The sequence below is a fragment of the Rosa rugosa genome, chromosome 3 (genome assembly GCF_958449725.1).
Source record: "Rosa rugosa chromosome 3, drRosRugo1.1, whole genome shotgun sequence".
In the NCBI taxonomy this organism is placed as follows: Eukaryota; Viridiplantae; Streptophyta; class Magnoliopsida; order Rosales; family Rosaceae; genus Rosa; species Rosa rugosa.
In genome coordinates this window covers 45,203,093-45,227,883 of record NC_084822.1, presented here as the reverse complement: position 1 = coordinate 45,227,883, position 24,791 = coordinate 45,203,093, and the positions used below count along the sequence as shown (strand labels likewise).

Here is a 24,791-nt window from a genome sequence, read left to right as displayed (position 1 = left end):
TGCAGTCAATCTCTTGCATCTTCGACCCCCTCCACCGCTCGGATCCTCCTTCGACCCGACCTATCATCATGGTCTTCAGCCGAACTTGTACGTTGAAGAAAAGAAAAAAAAAATTGCTTTGAAGTAGTCGAAAGTGTTCAAACAAAACCATACAATGAAGATAAAGATTGAAGTGATGAGAATTAAGAGAATTCTGCATAGTTTATAAACTGTGGGGTATTTGTGTCTTTTGACACTTTAAAAAGGTCAGAATTCAACTATTTTTTGAAGTTGGGTTATAAATCAATTCAAGGTCCTAAAAGAGGCTATTTTTCTAAATTTCTCGCAAAAGATGTGATGTGTTTTTATTTTATTTTTTTATGAAAATCTTTTGCCGATGAATCAGTTATCAGAAAACATGTTTCTTTTTATTTTATTTTATTTTATTTTATTTTTTGAAAAAGATTTTTACCGACAAGTCGTTTGAACGTGAGTTTGATCATACCAATAGATAGTTGCACATTTAGGTCATATAGATGATTGTGCTAATTTAAGAGTTTTCTTTGAGGGATTTTCTTCACCATATGCTACAAGTTTCCATCACCTAGAGTTGGCTACAAGAGCTTCATTATTGCTAATTTGAAACCGTAGGATATGCATGTTCTCTTCCCAATCTAGCTACCCGACTATATATTCTACAAATTCTTCAACTACTCCAAACTATTAAGTTGAATTATCACTCTGTTCGTTAAGAGAACACTGCCCTAATTGTTGATTAATCATCGAGCTTTCGAAGTTTTCTCAGAACAATTTTCTTTGATATCATTTATCGGAGATTTCACACCGATATTGTCCTAAATATAAGGCTCTGGTTTAGCAGACCATTGCAGCTGTTGTTGTGTTTATGCTTCTGATGAACGAAACACCTAACGATTATAATACTTCGATGATGTAAGAACTACATTGTCAATGTAGACGTTTATATATATCTTGACATGATGAATAAAGAAATTGATATCATGACATGATGATAACTAATAGATATAATAAAGATTATCTATAGGAGTACCAAACTGAGGCAATACGTGTGGCATTCTTTCGGTGATCAAATGGTATTAAAATTATAGTTCCCTAATCCCTAATCTATTTGTCTCTACTAATTTTGTCAAATTGGGAAAAAGCTTCCATGAGTCATTACAACCGAAAACCGGCCAATTAACTTATCAATACTTGGATATCTAATATTCAACCAATATAGAATTAGTGGCTTCATGTGATGTAAAATATGATTTTTTTTTTTAAAGGGGTTTGGAACCCAGCCTAAGTAGGAGGCTCAGCCCCACGCCCGGTTCCATTTATTGAAATAAAATTTTGCATCGGGGGGGACATATAACCTAAACCCCGAGCTACATAAGAAAGATTACATTGGTGAAAAGAGTTAGAGAAGAGGTGGTGGATGAATTGCTTTAAACAAGACTAAACTAAACAAATCGACAAGATAAGCAAAGCAAGCTAACGCATAAACTTCTTCGATCATCTCGCTCTGAGAAACAGAAACTTTTTGAAACAACCAACTATATTCGGTGCATGAATGCAGGTAGGTATGAGCATGCTAGGATGATTATATTTTTAAGAGCTAATCATTCTGTGGATCAAGAACTAATTAGATGAAAGGAACATGTATGCAGGTAGGTATGAGCATGCATGCAGGTTTAAATGTCAGAGCGAGAGACAGGGATGACCCCTCCATAAGTAAGAGTGGATGAGAGGTCCCTATCCAGAGGGTTTGGCAAAGCAAAGAGACGACAACCATTACCAAGTAGCTATATAGCCTATATATAAGTATAAGCTTTTGTCATATAGCTATCACAGGAGGGACTGTCCCATAGGGCCAACCAGGGGGCAACATTTGTCAACCACCACCACACATAATGTTCTCTTCTCACCTCACACTTCTCCGGTATCTCCTTCTCCACTCTCCTCAATATCTCTATTTAAGTCCTTGTTCCTCATAACCCTCCCAACACATCCATTTTCCTCAGCTTGTTAAAGTTCACCAGCTACCCTTCAAAACTCAGTAGAATCCAGTTGGTGTTGTATACTCTTTGTTTTGATTTAATGGCTACCGCCAGCAACGAAATCCCAACGAGGAGGAGCACAAGTAGAAGAAGCACTGGGTCATTGGGAAGGTGTTTGAAAGAGCAGAGGGGAAGGCTTTACATCATGTGGAGATGTACTGTCATGCTTGTGTGTTGGCATGACTGAACGCTCCGTCCATCGCTTCGATTACAGTTCTTTTTTAGTGGGTGAAGTGTTGGGAATCAGTTATAGGCTTACTGATACTATAGGAAGATGTATAGTAATTAGTAAACAAGCTTGATGAAGCTTAGCTAGCTAGCAAGCTCGGAATCAATGCCTATTTTGACTCTGTAAATAGGTTTGTACCATTTGATATGAAAGACTGTAGCTCTTTTGGTTTATATATGTTCCCAGAATTATGCCAATTTCCAGAGTTTCTTTCCAAATAAACCATGGTCAAATACATAAGTGTTTTCCAACCTCTGCTCTGGGGCTGCTTAGAGGTGTGCAAAACATGGTGCAAACCGATCAAATTGGTTGAAACCGACCTATAAATATGATTTGGTTAAGGTTTTATAATTTTAAAAATTGAAATCCAGTTCACTACCGAACCAAACTATTTATGAACTAGATTAGTTTGGTTTCTCTTCTACTTCAACCGCGAAAAAACCGAACCGACCGGGATGTTTGAAATATAATAAAAAAATTACAATATATATATATATATATATATATATATATATATATATATATATATATATTCTGCTAAGGAGGTCCTTAGATATTAATACCTAAGGATTTCCTTAATAGACCCACTTTTCGATCGCATATCCACATCTCGACAGTTCAGTTTTTAGGTATATAAATAGACTCACTTTTCGATCGCATATCCACATCTTAACCGTTCAGTTTTTAGATATATATGAGTAGATCATCTCTGCAAATTTTCAGCCAAATTCATAATCATTAAAGCATTCAAAACTATGATTTACAATTATGAACACGAACAGTTCAGGTTGGACAGATTCGGTTCGTTCATTGATTTAAGGCCCAGTTTGGGACTGCTTTTGAGCTCAAAAGTGCTTTTACAATTTAGTAGGGGTGTTTGGTAAAGTAGCAGAAATTGCTTTTGGGGTGGAAGCGCTTCAGGTGGCAGCGAAAAATGAGAAGCAGCACTGAGTGTGCTTTTCATATCTGCTTCTGCGGAAACCATCTCGAGGAAGCGGTACAATTAAATGATTTTTCTGTAACTACCAACCTGCCCTCTTCTTTCTCTTCTCTCTCTCTGTTGTCCCTCTTCCTCTCTCTCCTAGCCTGTCAACTACAACCTCTTTTCCGTCTTATCGGTTAGAAGTATTACCATGTATGTGTTGATCTACAGGTTTTTCTTTCTCAATCGATATATTGAAGTAATACTTTGTTTGAATTTCTGGGTACCAGTCTCTTTCCTTCTTTCCATACTTCTATCAATTTAAGCAATTTGCAAATTAATTGATCCTCTCTCTACACAATCTGCAAATTCATCCCATCTCTCCACGCAATTCACCCAATGAACTGAGGAACCATTAATCAAATTCCCAGCAAATTCAGGATTCCCGGTAATAAATAGAGCCAAATCCTTTAATGGGCAAAGGTTTTGGCCATTTTCCACCGTACAATCCCAATAGTTACCTGTTCTTGGTAGCTCATGAATTGAAATGGGTGCTGGCGAATGATTAGAAATGGGTCCTGAGCATGGATATTGGCCAGAAAGAGATGGGAGGAAAGAAAACTCTTCATTATCATTTTAAACAAATATAAAACAAATTTAGTCCAATTACATTATATTTTCATGACACCGTAATGCTAAAATTAACATATACTCGAAATGAAATTTTTCTTTGTTTGGTTTTACTTCAAGACATTTTTTGGTTAAAAAAAAAAAAGAATAGGAAGAAATACTTCATAAAAAATAGAAATTGAGGGTAGTTTAATTTGAGTTGAGATTACACAAGACTGATATAAATATATTTTCAACATATTAAGCATTCATGTCCACTTTGGTGATTATACACAACCATAACTTTTTTTACTAACAGTTTACCAAACACCTAAAACAGCTTTTCATCCTCACAGCACTTTTGAAAAAAAATTTACCAAACACTTCACTGATTTTGCCCACAGCAGAAGTAAAAGCAATTCTGCCCACAGCAGAGCAATGTCAAACTGCGCCTTAATCTAGTTCGATACCTTAACGATCATCAATTTAGCTGAAAATTTGCATGAGTGATCTAATACATTAGGACATAAAAATTGAACGATTGAGATGTGGATATGCGATCGAAAAATAAATCTATGCTAAGGACCTCATTCGATTTTTTTTTAGTTTTTATTTTATTATATATATATATATTTTTAACTCTTAGCCCACCAGACTATGTTAGTGAGAATCGAATTGTAAAATGTTGGAATTATAATTTACCAACAGATCACAGCTCACCGACAATATTGCACCCTAAGAAAACCTGAGGGGAACTCGGTTACAAAGAAAAGCGACGGCAGCATTTTACTCAGGGCTTTCATGCATTTTCATTGCTCATATATATATATATATAGAATATATTCAAAATCTCCAAGTTTAAATTATTTTGCTGTACAAAATAAATTCACTGCAGAAAGCTCACCATCTCTATAGGAGGACAGAGCGCTCTATAGTGAAAAATAACCCTACCAAAAACCAAGACAAAAAAGCATGAGGTGAAGATCTTCGTAACTTGAGAGTTTACTACTCCAAGAGATCTTCGTCAAAGACATCCCACCCATCGGCCATAAGAGCTTGTTTATCGACCTTGACTGTTTTATCTTCTAGTCTGTATTTTGGTGAGAGACCGTCAACTGAAGCAACAGGACTTGCCCTCTCTATGGTCTTTGGTGACTCAGATGACCCAACTGACCCAACTCGTTCTAGAAGCAAGTCAGATGCCGCGCTTTTCAAGGATGAGCCTGAAGAAGCTAAGATGCAACTTGTCTGGCTAGATGAAACAGACTGGCTTAGAGGAACACGATCATCAAACTTCTCTTTCAGCAACTTGACATCCTGACAAATTACAGAGATTTCTCCTCTGCAATTATATGAGAACACAACATTACATGGTTGATCTAAATGGTAAAACTTAAGAGAATACATAGTTTGTCTGCAATAAGGCAAAATTTTAAAAACGCTTGGCAGTTACCGGGAGGTTACTTCTAGAATTCAAGTATAGGCAAAGGAATGTACAGATTCAAGACATGAACAGAACTTTTAACAACAGACTGAACCAAGAGCACAAGAGCAGTTTACTGCATCCTATTCAAGCATAAGGAGTGAATTGATATGTGCTATTTTGCTTAGGATAAACCACAGATAGGCAATCTGGCTTCCCATCATCTAATCAAAAGTTCAAGCTTATATATTAAATAAAACAAGGACGAAGAAACTTACTGTAGCATATCTACAATGTGGCCACGGTCCATCAGAAACTCCCGCAACTGCAGTTGAGAGAAACTAGAAGTATTAATATCTGCTATTTTACATTAGAGTCTAGTCCATGGCTACTGGAAAAAGTTTATTTACCTTGGAATTTTCCTCCGCTGCCTGTTGCAGTGTCTTCGACTCCTCAACCACTTTCTCCATGATGGTTTCTTGTTCAGCAAGAGCTTTCCGTGCAGATTCTTCCTTTTCTAGCTTTTCATCCTCGGCCATTTTTCTCAACTCTGCAACTCCAGTTAGTCGTGCTTCAAGTGTTTCACGCATCTGCATTTACATAACAGATAACGAAATAAGAAATTGGATAATATTTCTATTGTTTTTCCCATCGGTCAGAGATATATACTTCCTAATCTTTTCAACTCTTTACGAAGTGTATAGCTTAGACCACAAGAAGTTTAAACTATAACAAAACCAAAAGGCTGGGAATTTCTTATCAATTAAAGTGAGCACTATTACTCTTTTCAGAGAACCACTATTTTGAATGATTATCTGCTTCAAAAAGTAAACAACTTGACAAATATGATATGAAGTTAACATAACACATGTGGCACTCCCAAAAAATAAGTAACTAATTAGTAAAATTAATAACAATAAGCAACAGGGTGTAGAGGAGTCAAAACCTCGTCAAGGATTGCAAGTGACTTATCCCTTTCATCTGACAAACTGAGCAATCGACATTGAAGCTCTCTAACTTCAGTTGCTAAAATTGCCTTCTCCCCATAAACTTCACCAGCATGCTGCAAGAAAAAAGAGATCTATGCTCAGTCATCATGGCACGTTTATCAAACAATACATTACATTCAGAATTTAATAATTAAGCAATAGACAACCATGTCATTTGCATCCTTCGCATGTGCCAACATCAGTTTTAGTTCCTCCACCTTAACCATAATATCCTGACCTCCCCTTGCGGCTTCCTCTGTGACACGATCCACAGCTTTCTCTTCCAGTTCCACTTCTCTCATCATGGTGATAACAGACTCCATGGCTGAAAACAATGTTCTCTGCACCATTATCAAATAATTAGGAGTTGTTTCATCAAGTAGTAAAATGCAAAAACATGCTCTTTCTGATAATTGACTCCACATTGCTGATGCTTCAATATAAGAATGTGCTAAACATTACGCTGAAGCTCCAAAATTTAAACAAAACAATTAACCAGTGCATCCTTTTTGGTATAAAAATTAAACAAAGCAAAAAAAATCAATGCAATGAAAAGGAAAAGCCCGAATAAGTACAGCAATAAAAAAATAAAAAAAATACTATTATTGAAAACAGAACATCATCATCATGTCACATAGGGTCAAAGACCACATATCTAATCTATTTTTCTTATGTGGGGTCAAGTATATTTAGAGCCTTACAACAACATAATAAACAGGACCAATTACTTGTGACTAATGTGCTTTTAAAGCTAACAAAATGTAAATCCATTATTAGATTAGTACCTTGTTATGTTTAGCATCTTCAATGCTCTCTTCAAGAACATCAATATTGCATATGCTATTCGTGGTGGACTCCTTCATATCAGCCATATTACAGAAAGACTCGTCTTCCTTGGAAAGGACAGTTTCTGTTGCATGTTCTGGAAAAGGAGGATCCAGCTGAACAATAGAATTTTCACCCTCCAACAGAGACAGATCATCAGTCTGAGAAAAATCAAAATCTTTCCATTCATAGGGCACATTGACCAAGCCGTCATGAACCCCCTCTTTTTCATGTACTGAGCTGGTTGCCATTCCAGATGAAGACTGCTGAAGCCCAGCTTCGACATTACCAGCTGCTGTTGTTTCAGTATAAAGCTGAGTATCACTCAGAAATGTTTCTACCCCCTCTGGCAATATGAAAGTGTCATCATCCTCATTAATCTTCTTTCCACGTCGCTCCAGTTCTTCACTTCCAGTGTTCACAAATTCTTGTTCATCATGCCCAGTTGCTTGATCTCCATCTGAAGAGGCAAGGAGATTCTGTGATGAATTTGTATCATCTACCAGTGTACAAACCTCATGGGAGGCACCACTTGTAAATTCTGTTTGATCAGTAGTGTTGGCATTGTCAACATCAGTGGATCTTGCTGCTGGAAAAGACTCAACCTCTACTTCCTTAACTACCTGCTGGTGATTTAATTCTTTACTCTGCTCCTCAGGTTCAACTGCAATTTCAATCGGCAACTTGTTAGTATCAATGTTTGCTACTCCCTGATAGACCACGTAATGCAAAATTTACCATTTAAAAGTAAAAAAGAAAAAGAAGGGCAACATTCTAGTATTGTAAGTAATTATTGATAATACAATGGCAGTAGGTTCTCAAGAGAAGCTATAGAATACCTGCAGTTGGTTGGCTGCTAGGAGTCTGAACCTTTGCAGGACTCTCAGGATGTTTGGTCAAGAAAGGGAGAACCTCGTTCAGCACATCATTGACAGCTGCGTCAAGATCATTAGAATTTTCTATAGCAACAGCTTTCAGAACACGAAAATCAACCTGTGCGAAGGAATAATATGTAAATCAGAATCAAAACCAAATACAGACCAACCCCAAACATCCTAGGTACTACAGATTCCATCAACTCAAAGCCTCGACAGTAGTGGATAAAAACTACATAGAATCTTATGATCTTAGAGTAAATTCCATAACATCAAAATACAAGTCTCAAAACCATTAGCATCCGCAGGACTCATACAAATGAATGCTGCAAACAAATTAGGAAAACTACCAAGATAAAAAAAAAATTATTTCTGCTAGTGAGTCATCAGAATAGGTGATCCCAAAACCACCATTCCGTACATTAAATCCAATTCTCCAATCTCAAAAGTTTCACAAAAACTAGAAAGGGAAAACAAGACAATTCCAACAAAATTAGAGGTAAAAAAGCGTTACCTGGGGAAAAACCTCCTTCAAGGAGCTAAAAACCGCATTAAACCCCATATCCAACACACTAATCTGCAAAATTCAAACATAAATAGAATAAACACGTGTTCATTAATCGGATCGTCGCAAACCCTGATTATTAGAACAAAAACAACACAAAAACGAGGTCATTATGCTCTCTTTGATCGAAATCGAAGATACACATGGAGTTTCTGTTTCTTTCAAATTCATAACCGAATTACAAAATTCATCGCAACGTAAAACAACACCAGAAACGAAATTCAACAAAAATCATAAGCAATGGAAAATAGAGAAAAAAAAAAAAAAGACGAAATATTAGAATATAGGGTTCTTCCTAACGATTTGGAAACCAGAGTTCAAAAGACGAAACAGCAATTGAAGAACCAGAGAAATTTGATGCGAAATATTCCAGACGTTTCTAGTTTTCTTTCTCGGAAATCAGAATTGAGATGAAGACTAACCTTTCAGGCGCAGAGGAAGAGAGAGAGAGAGAGAGAGAGAGAGCCTCAGTGGGAAAAACTATAAAGGACGAAGAAGAAAAGGTTTTCGGTATTTGTAGTATTCGATTTTCGAGATAACAGACTTTAAGAGGAGGAGGCTCGGCCCAGTTGACCTAACCCATGCAGCTAAGGAACATGGTATTCTCGATAATCTGGTTGTTACGCGAGGGCAATATCGTCTATGTGTTATCGTTGCGATTTTATGGTGGGAGTTTGTTGCGTCATTTGGGATAAACGAGTCCTTTGTCCGTTGGATGAACGTTAGCCGACGTGGAACAATCCAATTGTGCCGTTGGATGGACGTTAGATGACGTGGAACTCGGAAATTTCCTCTGTATTACTTCTCACTTGGAAAGAGACTCCAATCCTTTTCCTCATCAACTTCTTTGTCCTTTTTTTTTTTTTTTTTTTTTTTGAGAATCAACTTCTTTGTCCCTATTGGCATAAAAATAAAAATAAAAATAAAAATAAAAATAAATAAAAAAAAGTCTTGACAAAAATCCATACTTAGATTATGGATTCATATGTTCTGAGTCGAGTTTACCTCTCTTTTTGATGGTACGGCGAGAAATTCTTAATCACAAGAGCTATAATTCCAATTGCAATAATCTCGATTATTTCACCTGTATTAATTCTTATTCTTAAATTGATGAATACTTAAGTAGAAGTCGGGAATAATCCCGGATTGTGGTGCAAGTTCACATACTTTTTGCCTGTCTTGTGTTGTTTCTTTCTTCTAGTGCTGCAATATATTCCTTTTTTTCATTTGGTCGGATTGAAGATAATGAATGATACATGATATTCCCAGCTTCTTTCAAGGGATAAAAGTTAAAACTTAAAAGGCACAACATTTCACCAATTCCGAAACTCATTTCCGAGACTTACATTCAAGCACTAGCATCTACAAAATTAAACCCAGAATGGGAATAGATCAACAAAATTAAACCCAGAATTACATTCAAGCACTAGCATCTACAAAACCCTAGCTTATAGTTTTACTTGTGATGATATACAACAAAGGGCACAAATGCCACTGCCCACAACCTCCGTGGCATGAGAACTCAAAGGACAGAAGCAACGAGGGTAGCCTTCTATCCCAACTGGAACTACTGTTATCTTATAACACCTAGAAGAGGCTCCCGTGAACTCCCTGAAAACCTCGTCGAATGTGCACCATCCTCCCCAGACTTCTTCGGGGTTTGTCCATGCTTATTTGTAGCTCCCTGAAATATAGCAAAGAAATAATTAGACAAACAGTGATTTACAACTTCAGTTTGTTTAATACTTCGCAACGAAGATTGGCAAGTAAATGATGATAACTTACTGCATGCTTTTGACTAATCAACTTCTGACTTGACTGAGCTCTGGACATGGATGAAGCAGCTGCAGCAGCAGCCACACGTATCCTACACAAATCAAACACTCCAGATTAATCAAGCAAAATGACCATGAGGGAGATAGAGAGCAGAACCAGAAGCTATTGATACCATCATACCTCTTATGTACATCAATATATACATCTGTCTCATCTACAATTTCTTCCTGTGTTGGAAAAGAGAACCAGAAAAATCAATCCAGAAACAATAAGGCAATAGAGAAAAAAAAAACACAACTGAACCATGTAAAGCTTAATAGATCCAAGTTAGAAGATTGGACTGAGTGATGTGAGTGGGATCATTTTCTGGGAGTGCTACAGGTACAAAGCCAACTACTAGGGAATCAATAATCATTCAGAGATCCAAAAATAAAACTTAGAAGCAGAGCTTACTTGCAGAAGTTCTTCAAAAACATCCTCCAGGGTTATGATTCCAATCACCTCCCCATCTTCAATATCATCTGATGAATTTGAAATGCCATTTGTAGTAGCATCATTTTCTTGAACAGTTGCCATGTTTGTCAGAGACCTTGGACGTTTATCAACATCAATGGCAACACATCCATTGGTTGGTCTGGCCTCCTCAAGTTTCTCTCTATCAGCAAAAAGTAGAGGATTCTTGGTTTTTCCTTTGATCTTCACTACAGCAGCCAGGTGACTGCTTCCTTTTTGAAACTCATTAAGTATATCATACAAAGGCATATCGGCTGGAACCCTGGGATATCCATGCATATGATTTTAATGTTTTCCTAAAGAGAACAGATATAGAAGAGAAGAGAAGAGGAAGAAAATGATAAACCTAGGCATTCTACGAATGGAAACTGCACTAACTGGAGTCTCTGTTTCTGCTCGTACTGTGAGGAGACTTTTCACCTATGTTCAGCACAACAAAATTACCAAATGAATCATCACTTAGAAACAGCTGTTACCGATAACAAGGATCATACTTCCTGCACACAAAAAAAAGAACTTAAGATGGGTCATAGTTTTTAACCCACCAGTAAGAGGCCGATTATGTTTTTGGGATTTCCAGAATAGACAGGGACTCTACTATGACCACGTGCAAGAATTTTCCCAATTGCTTCCCTGCAGTAGGAAAAAAAAATGTTAGTGTGTTTGGCCCTGATTAATAAGAAGACATGTGTGCTTATACCATTCTATATATCAGTCTTTTCCCTATATAGCAGAAGAGAACTACCCATCTAAATTGCTACCATATGATCATAACAAGTCCTCTTCATTTTTTAACTTTCTACTATGCTCTGCTCAATAAACAGCATATATAGCAAAAAGTAAGGATCAAGAAATGTCCTTATTAGAGGAAAGAAGAAAACTAGATCACTACCAGCATAAATGAAAACCAAACAAGGCCAATGAAAGACATACCAGTCTAACTTTGAATTAACATCCAAGGAAAATGTTGATTCAATAGGTGTCATAGCCTCCTCAGCAGTCTGTAGATTGAAAGATGATTTATTATTATGTACAATTCACAGATTAAAGAGAAATTATCTCAATGCTTAAAATGGCATTAAGATAACTGAGACATGTAAGTAAAACTAAAATACCTTGGAAAACTAGCATTGAAATAGTTTCAAAGCAATATGAGCAACAAACAAAGTACACGAAGAATGCACTTGACCATGAAAGGAACCAAAAGGTTGATAGTATAAAACTAAGGACCATTGGCAAGAACAACCCAATATAAATATGAAAGATGCAATTAAAGAATTTAATATTGGAAGATGCAATAAAGAATTTATCATCACTCAAGTGTAGAACACTTGTTTGAAAGCATTAGGCACCTTTTCAGTTAAATCTAGCGCTCCACTGATGATCGTTGTCTCATCATGTGTTAGTTCACCTCCTTTTCCAGCCTAAAATGGACAGAAATAGCATGTCAAGGAAGAATAGGAAACCATGAGAACCAGCATAACTGTTCTGGCATTTTCAGCAGCCACTAACAAATCAGAAAGTCACATTCACCCCGAACCACTAGGTGTAGATTCTTTACAGAAACATTTGTCTTCAACAAAGAAATTAGAAATCATGATAAAAATGTGGGCAGTTGCAAGTGGTTTTAAATTGCTTACCTCAAGGCCGTGAATAGAGACGAGGGCTTTCAACTGTGCTCGCCTGAACAAATCATCCCCGTGTCCGAGAACAAGATCCAGAACCTGGAACCACGAATTCAAAAAGAAATAGTATTATAATCTGAAACCTAGAGCCTAGACGAATACACTCCTTACTCTGCTTTTAGTGATAAAGAAACATAATTATGAGTGCATATACAAAAATTATCACCAAATATAGAATGAAAAAAGATCATTGCCTTGTAACAAGTCATTTGAGTGTTGGTGCAATACTTAAATGTCCAATAACCAAAAAAATCAATTAATTCAGCAGGAACTGAGGTAAACTAAATCTAGTGCAAGGCTATAAACATTACCTTTCCAATTGGGTACGCGATTGGATAGCAGATGATCATCAGAATGCGAACAAGCCAAACGAAGTTTGAACCAACAGACAGCCCATATCTTGAGCATATAGCTTGTGGAATAATCTAACCCACAATGTCAAGTCACAAGTCAGTCACAATCCCAATGTATAAACAAAATGCCACACCAATTACATCTCAATGAGCTTATAATAAATCGATTAGGCAACATACCTCTCCGAAAATTAGAACAAATGTTACAGACAGCAAAACGGCAACAACAGGGTGAAAGATTTCATCAAGGTATAAAGGAAGGGCCTAAAAAAAAAATCAAAATCCAATGTAGTTCATAAATTATCCACTGATGAACTTCATGAATGGAGAGTTGGTTGGGGAAACTAACCTCCATGGCACAAGCATTGCAGAGAAGCAAAGTGACCAAAAGCTGGTGCTGCTTTTTCACCACAGGTAGAATCGCCGCTGCGAAAAGATGGACAACGATTCAATATCAATGATCATGTTCAAATCAAGCTTAATTGAATCAGCTACCAGCTACCATTACTTTGATTTATCTAACTTGAATCAAAACGCACCGGCTTGCTTTTTCTGATCGGAGGAACCGCTCCGCTGGAGAATCTCGAGGTCGACGAGATTGAGCGACATCAATCCGAGCGTAAGGCCGGACATGATTCCGGCGAACAAAACCAGCACGCAAGAGATTCCGGCGTAGAGGTACCACTCACCGGTCCCGAACGGAACGTCATCCGAGTCGAGCACTATGTCGCGGGCTCCGTTCCACGTCATCATGGCGGTCGAGCTAGACTAGACTGCTAGGGTTTTGGCGTGCGGCAGCGCCACCATCCACGGCCACTGAGAGCTCAGAGAGAGAGAGAGAGAGAGCGCGGTTTTTGACCTTCAGTTGTGGAGCGTCACGGTTTTGTCCTAGAGTCCAGAAGGAGGAGACTTGCTGACGTAGCTAACTGTTTGGACGATCGATACGGGCCGTTCTGAAATTTTGTATTGTAAGAAGAAACGACGTCGTATTTATGCGCGTTGGGGACAAGGTAGGGGTAATTATTGGCTGCGGTGCAGATCTGTGAGACTAAAAAAAGAGTAGATCTAGGTACGGAAACATTTTGCCATTTTGGGTCATGCGGCGCGATAACATCAACACACATTTTTTGTTTTGTTTTGTTTTTTTTTCAGGAGAAAAGAAAATTACAAAGATAAGCTTCTGAGAAGGTTATAATTAAGAAGATCTATGTTAAGAGTTGAGAGGGATGAAGTCGGAAGTTTTTTTATCCAAACGGAGAAGAGAGATTTTGGTCAACGTGATAGCATTTACAACAAAATTAATTTTGTGAAAAACATGATTGAAATAAACATCTTCAAATCTTTTAGCCAAAATTTTGATACCTCGAACGAGAGACTTAAGGCGCTAAGGGACTTGGTGTCGTTGATGTCGCTGATAATAAGCTTAGAGTATCCTTCCACATGAACTCGACTATATTTTAATTGAATTGAAGAGCAAGCTAAAGACTATCCTTGAGGACACCATACTTAGCAATAAGAACATTGGCCATGCCGAGATTACGAGTACTGGCAAGGACATGCAATCCATTAGTATCTCTGATGGTGAAACTTGCAACAGTCTTTCAATTATTAGTGACTGAGTCATCGAAATTGAACTTCACAAAATGTTCTAAAGAGGGATTCCATATGATGATATTAAGGAGTTTGGTGATTCTTAATGGGAGTAGGATTGTGTTTCGTGTAGCTTGACAAGGCGTGTCTTAAAGAGGGATTCCAATTGTTTGGACCCAAAATAAGCATTTTAGCCTGACAAGGCGTGTCTTGGAGAAATTGAGCCAATGTCAGTGGCTCAAGCTATATATTGTCGACAAGTTCGAAATATATATTTAGAGGCTAAATAAAGCCTACTATGAAAGCATGGAAGCATGGAAACATGAAAAGTCAACTTTAGCACATTTTCCTACTTCGGCTAGGAGAAACCGAGCTAAACAAGGAAGGAGGGGCGGAAGACTGACCAAATGAACTTGAAATGAGCTGAAACTCTGCAGATCCATTCTAGACAGCCCAAGGATCATTTCTTATGAAGAGTGCCAGAGCTTTTTTTGAGTGGAAGACCTTCAAACAATCAGCCCAATTTTCTACAGAAGCAAAACTGGAAAACTGGACCTGTAAGAGGTCCAGCAGCATTTTCGGCCCAACCACATGGAATAAAAATCTGAAAATTTGTCAGGATGATCTACACTCATAGTGGAACATTTCATATGAAGAAGTCGAAGGCATATAATGAAGTCTTGTTGGAGAAATAATTGAAGGAATAAAGGGGCAGAAACTGACCTAAAACCAGCTCAATATTCACATGTTCATGTTTCCTACCCACATGAAGAAAGCTAGATGCTTTTCTCTTTTTCCTTGGATATATTTTTCTTCTACAATCTCTTTAATAGATCATCACCACTTCCATGTTGCTGCACCTTCATGCTTTGCTTTCATTTCATCTTTTCTCTATCTTTTCCATATTTTACAAGTGAACTTAGATCTACTTTCATTATTTTTCTTCCACTCATCATTTCACTCTTCTTTTTCTTCCCTATATAAACACCTTCTCCTCTCATTCTAACAGACACATTCACATTCAACAACAACATCTCTAAGATGATCTAAGTTCTCTCTAGAGCAAACCTCTCTAAGAGCAACTCCTCTCCTTCTCTTTCTCTTACCGGTGATCATACTCCTAGTCCTAGTCTTCTCAGAAGCCGACTTTCAGTGCCACCAAACTCTCTGTCAACGTGCTTCGGTCCTAGTCTCCTCGGGAGCCGACGGTAGTGCCGCGACCACAACGGTTACAGAACCAGCCAAGAAAGGGTAACGCCCTAGCAACCCAGCCAAGCTAAAGTCACGCTTTAGCAAGTTCTCTCTACTTCCCGGTGGTTCTCGCTCTGCTCGATCTACAACATCGAGTATCGATTTGGTGACGCAAGAAGATTAGCAAAAGTCCTCACCACGAGGCACAAAGAATCCCACGACGAGGTTGGTGCTCTCCTCGTCCACAATTGCTTGAAAGAAGTCAGGTCAAGGGACACCCCCGACGACCGCACCCGAACGGTGCTGGCACGTCCGCGCAGAAAAGAGACTGTTGACCAGCTGCAACAAAATTGGAGCCAAACATTTTGGCACGCCCAGTGGGACAAGGTTAGATTTTTTTTTTCTTTTCTTGAAGACATTCAACTACCGGGCTTCAAAACAAACATTTTGGCACGCCCAGTGGGACAAGGTTAGATTTTTTTTTTTCTTGAAGACATTCAACCACCGGGCTTCAAAAACAAACATTTTGGCACGCCCAGTGGGACTACATTAGAAGTTTTTCTCTTGAAGCACGCCCGCTCAATGACTTTAGCACTCCTCCTAGCTGGTCAACATTTTGGCACGTACAACATTGTACCGGTGGGACTATACTAGAGTCTTTTTTCGTCATCATTGAGATGCCAGGGGAAAATCTTTACCAAAAGAAATTCCTAAAGTGAATTGATGGACAATGCTGCCACCATTGGCGATACCGCCATTAATGATGAGTTTATGCCTATTCCCATCCCAGAGGGGGCAAGCATTGATGAACAGCTCGCGATCATCATGGCCAACATCGAGAGGAATAAAGAAAAGCAAGCCAGGGACATGGCCATTTTGATCGCAAAAACAAAGCAGAGGTTTCGCGATTGGGACCTAGAAATTGAGCAGAACGCTCGAGAAGAGGTCATTTATGAGGCTGATTTGCCTATAGGTGGCAATCAACCTAATGGCCTCACTGGTGAATCACAGCCTTACATAGAGGCTACTTATGGAGAACGTCATCAACAAGATTGTTCTTCAGACAAGAAAATTGTCTCTGAACAAATATCTGATGTCTCCACTGATCAAGCCAAATATGTGGCTACTGATCAGATGCATGGGGGCAAGATATGACCCATGATCATCCCTTTGTCAAGAGAAGTTGGCGACAGTTGGCGACAAAGCCGATCTTGGGACACCGTCATCTTCCAAATTACAATTGGAGATCATGTCTCGTCAACCAACAAAGATACTTGGGGGGCAAGAATACCCCTCTCACGAGCCAAATTCCTCCAAATTCTTCAACGAGAAGTATCTTTGTTCTTTTTCTACAAGCTCTCATAGGAGGGATTTTTACCCTACAAATTTTGATACATCGGAGCTTGGAGTGAAGCATAGATGGCCTCCCCCGTGGCCTTCTGGAGGTTAGCCAAATATAGTGCTGCTAACTTCTTTCTTTGTTTTTAAATTTCCTGTCAATTTTCAGTTTTCATTTTTATTTTCGTCATTTGTGAATCATAACGGAATAGGTGAAGTCTCTTTTGTTAATATTGGCCTAAACTCCTTATTGGTGCCTAGTTCAGGTCCCTTAAGGTTAAGGGCGGCTTTTATTAACACTTGTTGAACTGTCTTCACACTTATGACCTTTCTCATCTTAGTAAGTATAGCCTATGTGAAATGGTGTCTAGAAATGGGACAACGTTCATGACAGGTTCTTGAATCCAGAAGTGCGTGCAAATGGGCCTAAACCACTATGTGGGAGTAGCTCATGCCAAAATGGATTCTGCCTCTCTTGTTCGCCCTCCCCCACCTGGCCATTTCAGTAAGGTTGCCCAAAGGATTTGAAAGAAAATTTGTGTCTAGACGACTATACTTGGGCCGCATGTCTAAACCTTGATTCACAATGTCTTATTAAAATTTAAAAAAAAAAAAAATACAAAAATACAAAAAGAGTTTCAAATTTGTGCGTCGCGGAGGATGCAAAAAATTGTGTTCTTGCCTAATAGTGGCTGGAACTTGCTAATATACTTAAGAGGTCATTGGTATTGGTCTGGGCACATATACAAGAGGCATTTAATATGCCTAGTATGGTATTAGCAGTGGAGGAGGTCAAATCAATATTTTTGCCAATAATTGTGGCGAAAGCTGGGTTGCGAATTGTTGGCAGCGAAGTGGTTTTAATTACATGGCCTCGCAAAGGATGGTTCGCGAAGGAAGACTGGCGATTAATATATGTATGCTCACTATGTATAATTAAGAGGGAGAGAGGCTACTGTTCAAGTAATTTTAGTCAAGCCAATACAAGTGGCTTTGGAGCAACGACATTATAAGAGGAGTACTGATTCAAGACCTCTTTAGTCAAGACGAAGACCTTTGACTTCGAGGTCTGGGGGGCAATGTTTGGACCCAAAATAAGCATTTTGGCCTGACAAGGCGTGTCTTGGAGAAATTGAGCCAATGTCAGTGGCTCAAGCTATATATTGTCGACAAGTTCGAAATATATATTTAGAGGCTAAATAAAGCCTACTATGAAAGCATGGAAGCATGGAAACATGAAAAGTCAACTTTAGCACATTTTCCTACTTCGGCTAGGAGAAACCGAGCTAAACAAGGAAGGAGGGGCGGAAGACTGACCAAATGAACTTGAAATGAGCTGAAACTCTGCAGATCCATTCTAGACAGCCCAAGGATCATTTCTTATGAAGAGTGCCAGAGCTTTTTTTGAGTGGAAGACCTTCAAACAATCAGCCCAATTTTCTACAGAAGCAAAACTGGAAAACTGGACCTGTAAGAGGTCCAGCAGCATTTTCGGCCCAACCACATGGAATAAAAATCTGAAAATTTGTCAGGATGATCTACACTCATAGTGGAACATTTCATATGAAGAAGTCGAAGGCATATAATGAAGTCTTGTTGGAGAAATAATTGAAGGAATAAAGGGGCAGAAACTGACCTAAAACCAGCTCAATATTCACATGTTCATGTTTCCTACCCACATGAAGAAAGCTAGATGCTTTTCTCTTTTTCCTTGGATATATTTTTCTTCTACAATCTCTTTAATAGATCATCACCACTTCCATGTTGCTGCACCTTCATGCTTTGCTTTCATTTCATCTTTTCTTTATCTTTTCCATATTTTACAAGTGAACTTAGATCTACTTTCATTATTTTTCTTCCACTCATCATTTCACTCTTCTTTTTCTTCCCTATATAAACACCTTCTCCTCTCATTCTAACAGACACATTCACATTCAACAACAACATCTCTAAGATGATCTAAGTTCTCTCTAGAGCAAACCTCTCTAAGAGCAACTCCTCTCCTTCTCTTTCTCTTACCGGTGATCATACTCCTAGTCCTAGTCTTCTCAGAAGCCGACTTTCAGTGCCACCAAACCCTCTGTCAACGTGCTTCGGTCCTAGTCTCCTCGGGAGCCGACGGTAGTGCCGCGACCACAACGGTTACAGAACCAGCCAAGAAAGGGTAACGCCCTAGCAACCCAGCCAAGCTAAAGTCACGCTTTAGCAAGTTCTCTCTACTTCCCGGTGGTTCTCGCTCTGCTCGATCTACAACATCGAGTATCGATTTGGTGACGCAAGAAGATTAGCAAAAGTCCTCACCACGAGGCACAAAGAATCCCACGACGAGGTTGGTGCTCTCCTCGTCCACAATTGCTTGAAAGAAGTCAGGTCAAGGGACACCCCCGACGACCGCACCCGAACGGTGCTGGCACGTCCGCGCAGAAAAGAGACTGTTGACCAGCTGCAACAAAATTGGAGCCAAACACCAATGAAGACAACAGCATGAATCATTGAGTTGGGAAAAGCCTAGGCATATTTGCGAAGGTTTTCTTAAAGAAGAGGGAAATAAGCCAATCATCATGGTTTGGAGATCTAGTAGAGGGGTACAGAGATTGCTAGTTAGACTCCAAACATTAACAACAAAGAGAAAAGAATAGAAGAGATGATTTAAGTCCTCCAAACGAAAAACACAAGAAGAATCCATATTAGTAGAATAACTAGCTAAACAAGCTCTAGCTAGTTTTTAATCTGCCCCTTACTATAAGCCAAGCAAAGTAACGCTACTACCTTTTGTTTTTTTTTTTTTTTCTTAGGCAAATAATTCAATTGAAATATTGGCGATCAAAACTATCTTACGACTCAACATAACTTATATTGCTCGTCTAGAGTGCACTTATTTTAAACGTTCGATCATTATAGATACTTGACAATGAGAGCATCTTCACCATCCACGTGGCGTGGCAAGACAGGTGGTCTATGTGCAAAAATAAACATTTATAGTATTTCTCCATCCACCCAATTAACACTTTTTGTTACAATTCAGTCCATTCGAGCAGCCGTGAAAACCCTGAACCCCTTTTTTAGAAAAGTCGTTGTTTTCACTCTGTGAGTGGCTCCAGTCTCTGATTCCGATTCCAGGTATGCTCTCCAAGACTCGAACCATCTCGTCCTATCTGCACAGCCACGGCACCACTCTCACATCGCACGCGAACCCAGAAATCCACCTTCAGATCAAACCCATTTCGAGTCTGAAGGTGGTGTGGCGCAAAGACCCAAAGCTAGACCAGGCCATAGAGAACGACAAGGCGTACAAGCTCTGCGCCCGGGTCGTGAAGGAGGTCCTAAACGAACCGGGCCAGAAAATCCCACTCCGGTACCTCGAAAAAAGGCGCGAGAGATTGCGCCTCAGAACCAAAGCCACAACCTTTATTGGCAAAAACCCAGGTTTATTTGAGGTCTATTATGATAGAATCAAACCCAAAACTGAGAAGGTTCAGTTTCTTAGGGTTAGTGATAGGCTGAGAGAGTTTCTTGAAGAAGAGAAGAGGATTAATGTGGAAAATGAGGGTTTGATTGTGTCTAAGTTGTGTAAATTGTTGATGATGGCCAACAATAAGGTGGTTAGTGCTGATAAATTGGTTGATGTGAAGAGGGAATTTGGGTTCCCTAATGATTTTATGGTGAATTTGGTGCCTAAATATTCGCAGTATTTTCGGCTGGTTGGGGGTTCCGGCGAGGGGAAGTCATTCTTGGAATTGGTTGATTGGAACCCCGAGTTTGCGAAATCTGTGATTGAGAGGAGAGCAGAAGAGGAGTCAAGCTTGACAGGGATCCGGGTTCGGCCTAATTTTGATTACAAGCTTCCACAAGGGTTTGTGTTGAAGAAGGAAATGAGGGAGTGGGTTAGGGATTGGATGGAAATGGATTATATGTCGCCGTATGAGGATGTTTCGAAGTTGGATCAAGCGTCCCCAGAAATGGAGAAGAGGACGGTTGGGGTTTTCCATGAGTTGTTGTCATTGTCTTTGTTGAAGAGGATGCCTGTGCCCATACTGGGAAAATTTTGTGATGAGTATAGGTTTTCAAATGCATTCCCGAATGTATTCACAAGGCATTCGGGGTTGTTTTATGTGTCACAGAAAGGAGGGATCAAGACGGCGGTGCTGAGGGAAGCTTACAAGGATGACCAGTTGATTGATCGGGATCCGCTGCTACAGATTAAGGACAAGTTTGTTGAGCTATTGGAGGAAGGATGGCGGGAGAGCACACAGCAGTTGAGGTTGCAAAGGGAACAAGTTAAGGGGATGGCTGTGAGGAATGAAGAATAGGGAAAGCACAGGTACAAAGAATGATGGTGATCAACAAAGGCAAGTTTTGCAACTAGATGAATGCTGGCAGGTAAGGAGAAATGATTTCATAGGATTTATTTATAATTCCATTGCTGTTGAGCTGAAAGTTGATGTATTGAATCATTATAGTTGTGTAAGACTGTAGCATTCATCCTAGTCTTGTATAATGTACTTTTTAGTAATTTATTCATCTAAAATTTATAGTGATTCTTGGTATAACTGCATTCTGAATCCTTTACAATGGAAGGTGAAACTGTTATCTTCATCTTTTGATCTTTTATTTTTCCCTATAAGGCCCATCATTGTAATTATTTGTGCATATTTTGGTTGGACGGTACAATATTAAGAGGAATTACTAAGGGAACATTTGTGAGTATGCTCATACATTGCATGACTAAAGATAATGGTAATAGTTAATATGATTGAATATTTTCATCTTTTTCCAAATCCCATTTTGAACTTTGCCAATGCCATGCTCAGTGTTAAAACTCATACAGTCGGTTCCATCCCACCCTTGACCAGGACAAGTGTATATTTGCAACATGACACTATTTCAGCAAAACTTGATCTTGTTAGGCATTGATCTCGAGTTATGAGTAGAGAAATCTATGTATTAAGGTGGAGTTCAATTTCTCAGCCATATGTATACATTCTGACAAGTAGCTTCTCAAGAGAATGCTCACCACAGCTGACTGTGTTACACTGGGCACCTGATCTGAAAACTTTTATGATGGATTATCAGCTTCAACCAAGGTTTTGTTGAAGAAGAAAATGAGGAAGTGGATTAGTGATTGGGTGAAACAGGATTTATATATCACCATAAGAGGATATATCACTTTTGGGCAAGCTTCGCAGAAATGGAGAACAGAGCAAGCTTCCATAAGTTGTTATCTTTGTCTTTATGGAAGGGAGTCCTGTGCCCATGTTAGTAAAATTTTGGGATGACTATAGGTTTTCAAATGCACTCTCGAATGTATTCAGATGGCACTCCAGGATATTCTGTGTCAGAGGGACCAAGACGGTAGTGCTTACGGAATTTAGAAGAATGACCAGTTGATTAATCAGGAGCCACTGTTAGTGCTTAAGGAAAATTTTATTGAGCTATAGGAGGGTAGCAGGAGAGAGTGGAGCAGATGCAGTTGCAAAGGGAAGAGGTTAAGAACATAGAGGTGTTGGCTGGGAAAAATAAAGAAGAGGTGCAGAGAATTGTGGTAATTAAGAAGGCTTTGTTTTGCAACTAGATGAATGGTGACAGGTATGAGAAGTTAATTCTAATCTTTATTTAGAATGTCTGTTGATATTGAGCTGAAAAATACGTTGAAGTATTGGATGTATCCTTGTATATGATATAGTATTCTGTCTTGAAGAAGGTTTCTGTTTTTAGTCTTGTATAATGTTGCTTTGTAGTAATCCAACCCATTCATCTAAAGTTCATAGTGATTCTTGGTTAACTGTTCTCTTAATCTTTTCAATGGAAGGGTGAATCCACCTTCTTCTTTTAAATCTGTTATGCTATCATATACAAGTCCCATTATTATATATGTGCATCTTTCTGCTGGATTCTACTACATTGGTATATTGCTAAGAGAACCATTGGGACCTTTGCTGCTGCATCCTTGCAATTTACATGACTAAGTTAATGGTGATAGTTATCTATAAAGCATGTTAATTGTTTTCAAATCCTCATATTGAACTTTGCCAATTGTCCGTTTGCCAAATCCTAGGAGCTAGGTAGTCAGTCATGTCCCGCCCCTTAAGCATGAGGAGGAATCTGCAACATGATCTATTTGAGCAAAAGTTGATCTAATTTGGTCTAACTCTGGAGTTGTAAGTAGAAAAATCTGTGTCAAGGTGCAATTTGATTTCTTAGATATGTATACGTGCTGACAAGTAGCTGCTGGAGGGCATGCTCTCTGTGTTACACAGGCACTAGATCTGAAAATTTTTGTAATGAATTAACTAATAATAGGGGCATCAGATAATTGTATGCTATTCTACTCATAATTGAATTGAAATATCATTTAGCTTCATTCCCATCCACTTCTGCATTAGTTCCGTACGAACTTTGTAATGACTGAGGTAGTTCAGCAGTTCCTGAGACTCTGTCATGAAATCAATGTGATTCATGTAAGGATTAGCATATTTTTGCAAACCTGAATTTATGCTTCGCTTAATTATTTACAGATGTCAAGTATATGGTTCCATTTCATTTACTTGAATGATTCTGCAAACAGGGCCTTTATTGTGTTCTTTTCTTAATACCGGTATCTTTTTCATGATCTCCATGTTGCTATGACTAAGCATTAAGATACTTTATGCCTAATAAATTCGTTATTTTCAGCTATATTGACGGAGATGTCAACAAATTGTAGAAATTTTTAGTGTAGGTAATTTCATTAAAGAATTCCCCCTTCTCGTTTTTATGGTTGGAGCGAGGTGGGTTGTGCAAACCATATAGAAGAGTTTGTACGTCACCTAACAGACTCTTCACACTAAGAGTGTGAGAGGAAATAGTAAACCATTCAGAACCAAACTCATCCTCTTGGTAATCCCACTACTTAATAACCGACAAGCAGAAGCTAACTACGCCAAAGAAAAACAAGAAGCTTATGAAAGCATAGTGTATAAATAGAAGGTTTGGCCTAAAACGCCTAAAATACAAGCAGAAGATGATGGAGAGAGTCAAGAAGATTCTTACCTTGTTTGCAGCAACCCTGCTATTGCTTCCCATCATGGAGGCGCAGCATTATCCTCCTCCCCGCCCATTTTGTGCATCCCAATTTGCACTTGCTAGCTACGCGTGTTCACTGCTGCCGTATACTCCAATGCCAACTCCACAACCTCCTTCCCCTCCTGCCCCTTCACCTCCTGATGATGACGACAACGACGATGATGACGACGACGATGACGATGGTGGTGGTGATGACGGTCGTGATGGTGGTGGTGATGGCGGTCGTGATGGTGATGGTGATGACGGTCGTGATGGTGGTGGTGATGGCGGTCGTGATGGTGATGGTGATCAACCAGAGCATGGTAGCGGCCACGGCCATGGTCGCAGCCACGGCCACGGTCACGGCCACCACCACAGACATGGGCGCAATCGCAAACAACAACGTCGCCATAGACACAGGCATGGGCACCACCATAGGTCAGAAACACCACTGTCACCCCAAGAAGATAATTGCTGCAAATGGTTGAACCAGCTTGATAACCAGTGTGTCTGTGAGTTGCTTCTGCGCTTGCCCACCTTCCTCCTTAAGCCTGCACACACTTACTCTCTATTTGTTGGATCGTCCTGCAACGTTAAATACACTTGCACACACCCATGAAGCTGCCTGCCGATTCTCATCACTTCATGGAGAATTTCCTTTACTTATAGTGTTCTTATTATGTTTGATGTTATGGGGTTTGAATGGTCGAAATGTGATGGTGAATGTTGTTATAGTCTGGTGTTGTTTTGTTGCCTAAAAATGTAATAATTTTGAGCATATGTTTAGTTAAATTGATGTTGTTGTTGCAT

At 39.1% G+C, this 24,791-nt stretch overlaps 3 protein-coding genes across 5 annotated transcripts; 1 reads left to right on the top strand and 2 right to left on the bottom strand.

Moving 5' to 3' along the window:
* Positions 1–4,614: 4,614 nt before the first annotated feature.
* On the bottom strand, positions 4,615–9,016 carry LOC133738966 (uncharacterized). The gene is made up of 9 exons (XM_062166668.1): positions 8,917–9,016; positions 8,444–8,506; positions 7,894–8,047; positions 7,015–7,718; positions 6,397–6,570; positions 6,187–6,303; positions 5,651–5,830; positions 5,519–5,565; positions 4,615–5,159 (listed from the first exon to the last, which is right to left on the bottom strand). Exons 2-9 carry the CDS (start codon positions 8,489–8,491, stop codon positions 4,823–4,825), a joined length of 1,761 nt encoding a protein of 586 aa, XP_062022652.1. The 5' UTR covers positions 8,492–8,506; positions 8,917–9,016; the 3' UTR covers positions 4,615–4,822.
* A 789-nt stretch (positions 9,017–9,805) lies between these two features.
* Positions 9,806–13,768, bottom strand: LOC133736607 (DUF21 domain-containing protein At4g14240). Its single transcript, XM_062164157.1, has 13 exons — positions 13,361–13,768; positions 13,171–13,247; positions 13,002–13,085; positions 12,780–12,893; positions 12,424–12,507; positions 12,136–12,207; positions 11,717–11,784; positions 11,329–11,416; positions 11,130–11,203; positions 10,724–11,045; positions 10,451–10,497; positions 10,280–10,361; positions 9,806–10,178 (listed from the first exon to the last, which is right to left on the bottom strand). The coding sequence occupies exons 1-13, from the start codon at positions 13,572–13,574 to the stop codon at positions 10,068–10,070; spliced, it is 1,437 nt and encodes a 478-aa protein (XP_062020141.1). The 5' UTR covers positions 13,575–13,768; the 3' UTR covers positions 9,806–10,067.
* A 6,193-nt stretch (positions 13,769–19,961) lies between these two features.
* On the top strand, positions 19,962–23,448 carry LOC133739953 (protein WHAT'S THIS FACTOR 1 homolog, chloroplastic). Of its 3 annotated transcripts, XM_062167777.1 has the most exons (3): positions 19,962–21,320; positions 22,014–22,526; positions 22,996–23,448. In XM_062167777.1, exon 1 carries the CDS (start codon positions 20,063–20,065, stop codon positions 21,248–21,250), a length of 1,188 nt encoding a protein of 395 aa, XP_062023761.1. In that variant the 5' UTR covers positions 19,962–20,062; the 3' UTR covers positions 21,251–21,320; positions 22,014–22,526; positions 22,996–23,448. The 3 variants fall into 3 exon arrangements, with proteins under 3 accessions (XP_062023761.1, XP_062023759.1, XP_062023760.1); XM_062167775.1 differs by lacking the exons at positions 22,014–22,526; positions 22,996–23,448 and adding an exon at positions 21,794–22,000; XM_062167776.1 differs by lacking the exons at positions 22,014–22,526; positions 22,996–23,448 and adding an exon at positions 21,752–21,769.
* The last annotated feature ends 1,343 nt before the right edge of the window (positions 23,449–24,791 follow it).

Coding starts and splice junctions, on each gene's coding strand:
- LOC133738966 (XM_062166668.1), bottom strand. CDS start 8,491: ATGGGGTTTAATGCGGTTTTTAGCTCCTTGAAGGAGGTTTTTCCCCAG. Junction 8,048..8,443: donor TGAAGGAGGTTTTTCCCCAG/GTAACGCTTTTT, acceptor TCCTTCGCACAG/GTTGATTTTCGTGTTCTGAA. Junction 6,571..7,014: donor AAGATGCTAAACATAACAAG/GTACTAATCTAA, acceptor ATAATGGTGCAG/AGAACATTGTTTTCAGCCAT.
- LOC133736607 (XM_062164157.1), bottom strand. CDS start 13,574: ATGATGACGTGGAACGGAGCCCGCGACATAGTGCTCGACTCGGATGAC. Junction 11,204..11,328: donor ACATAATCGGCCTCTTACTG/GTGGGTTAAAAA, acceptor TGCTGAACATAG/GTGAAAAGTCTCCTCACAGT. Junction 11,046..11,129: donor TCCATTCGTAGAATGCCTAG/GTTTATCATTTT, acceptor TGGATATCCCAG/GGTTCCAGCCGATATGCCTT.
- LOC133739953 (XM_062167777.1), top strand. CDS start 20,063: ATGCTCTCCAAGACTCGAACCATCTCGTCCTATCTGCACAGCCACGGC.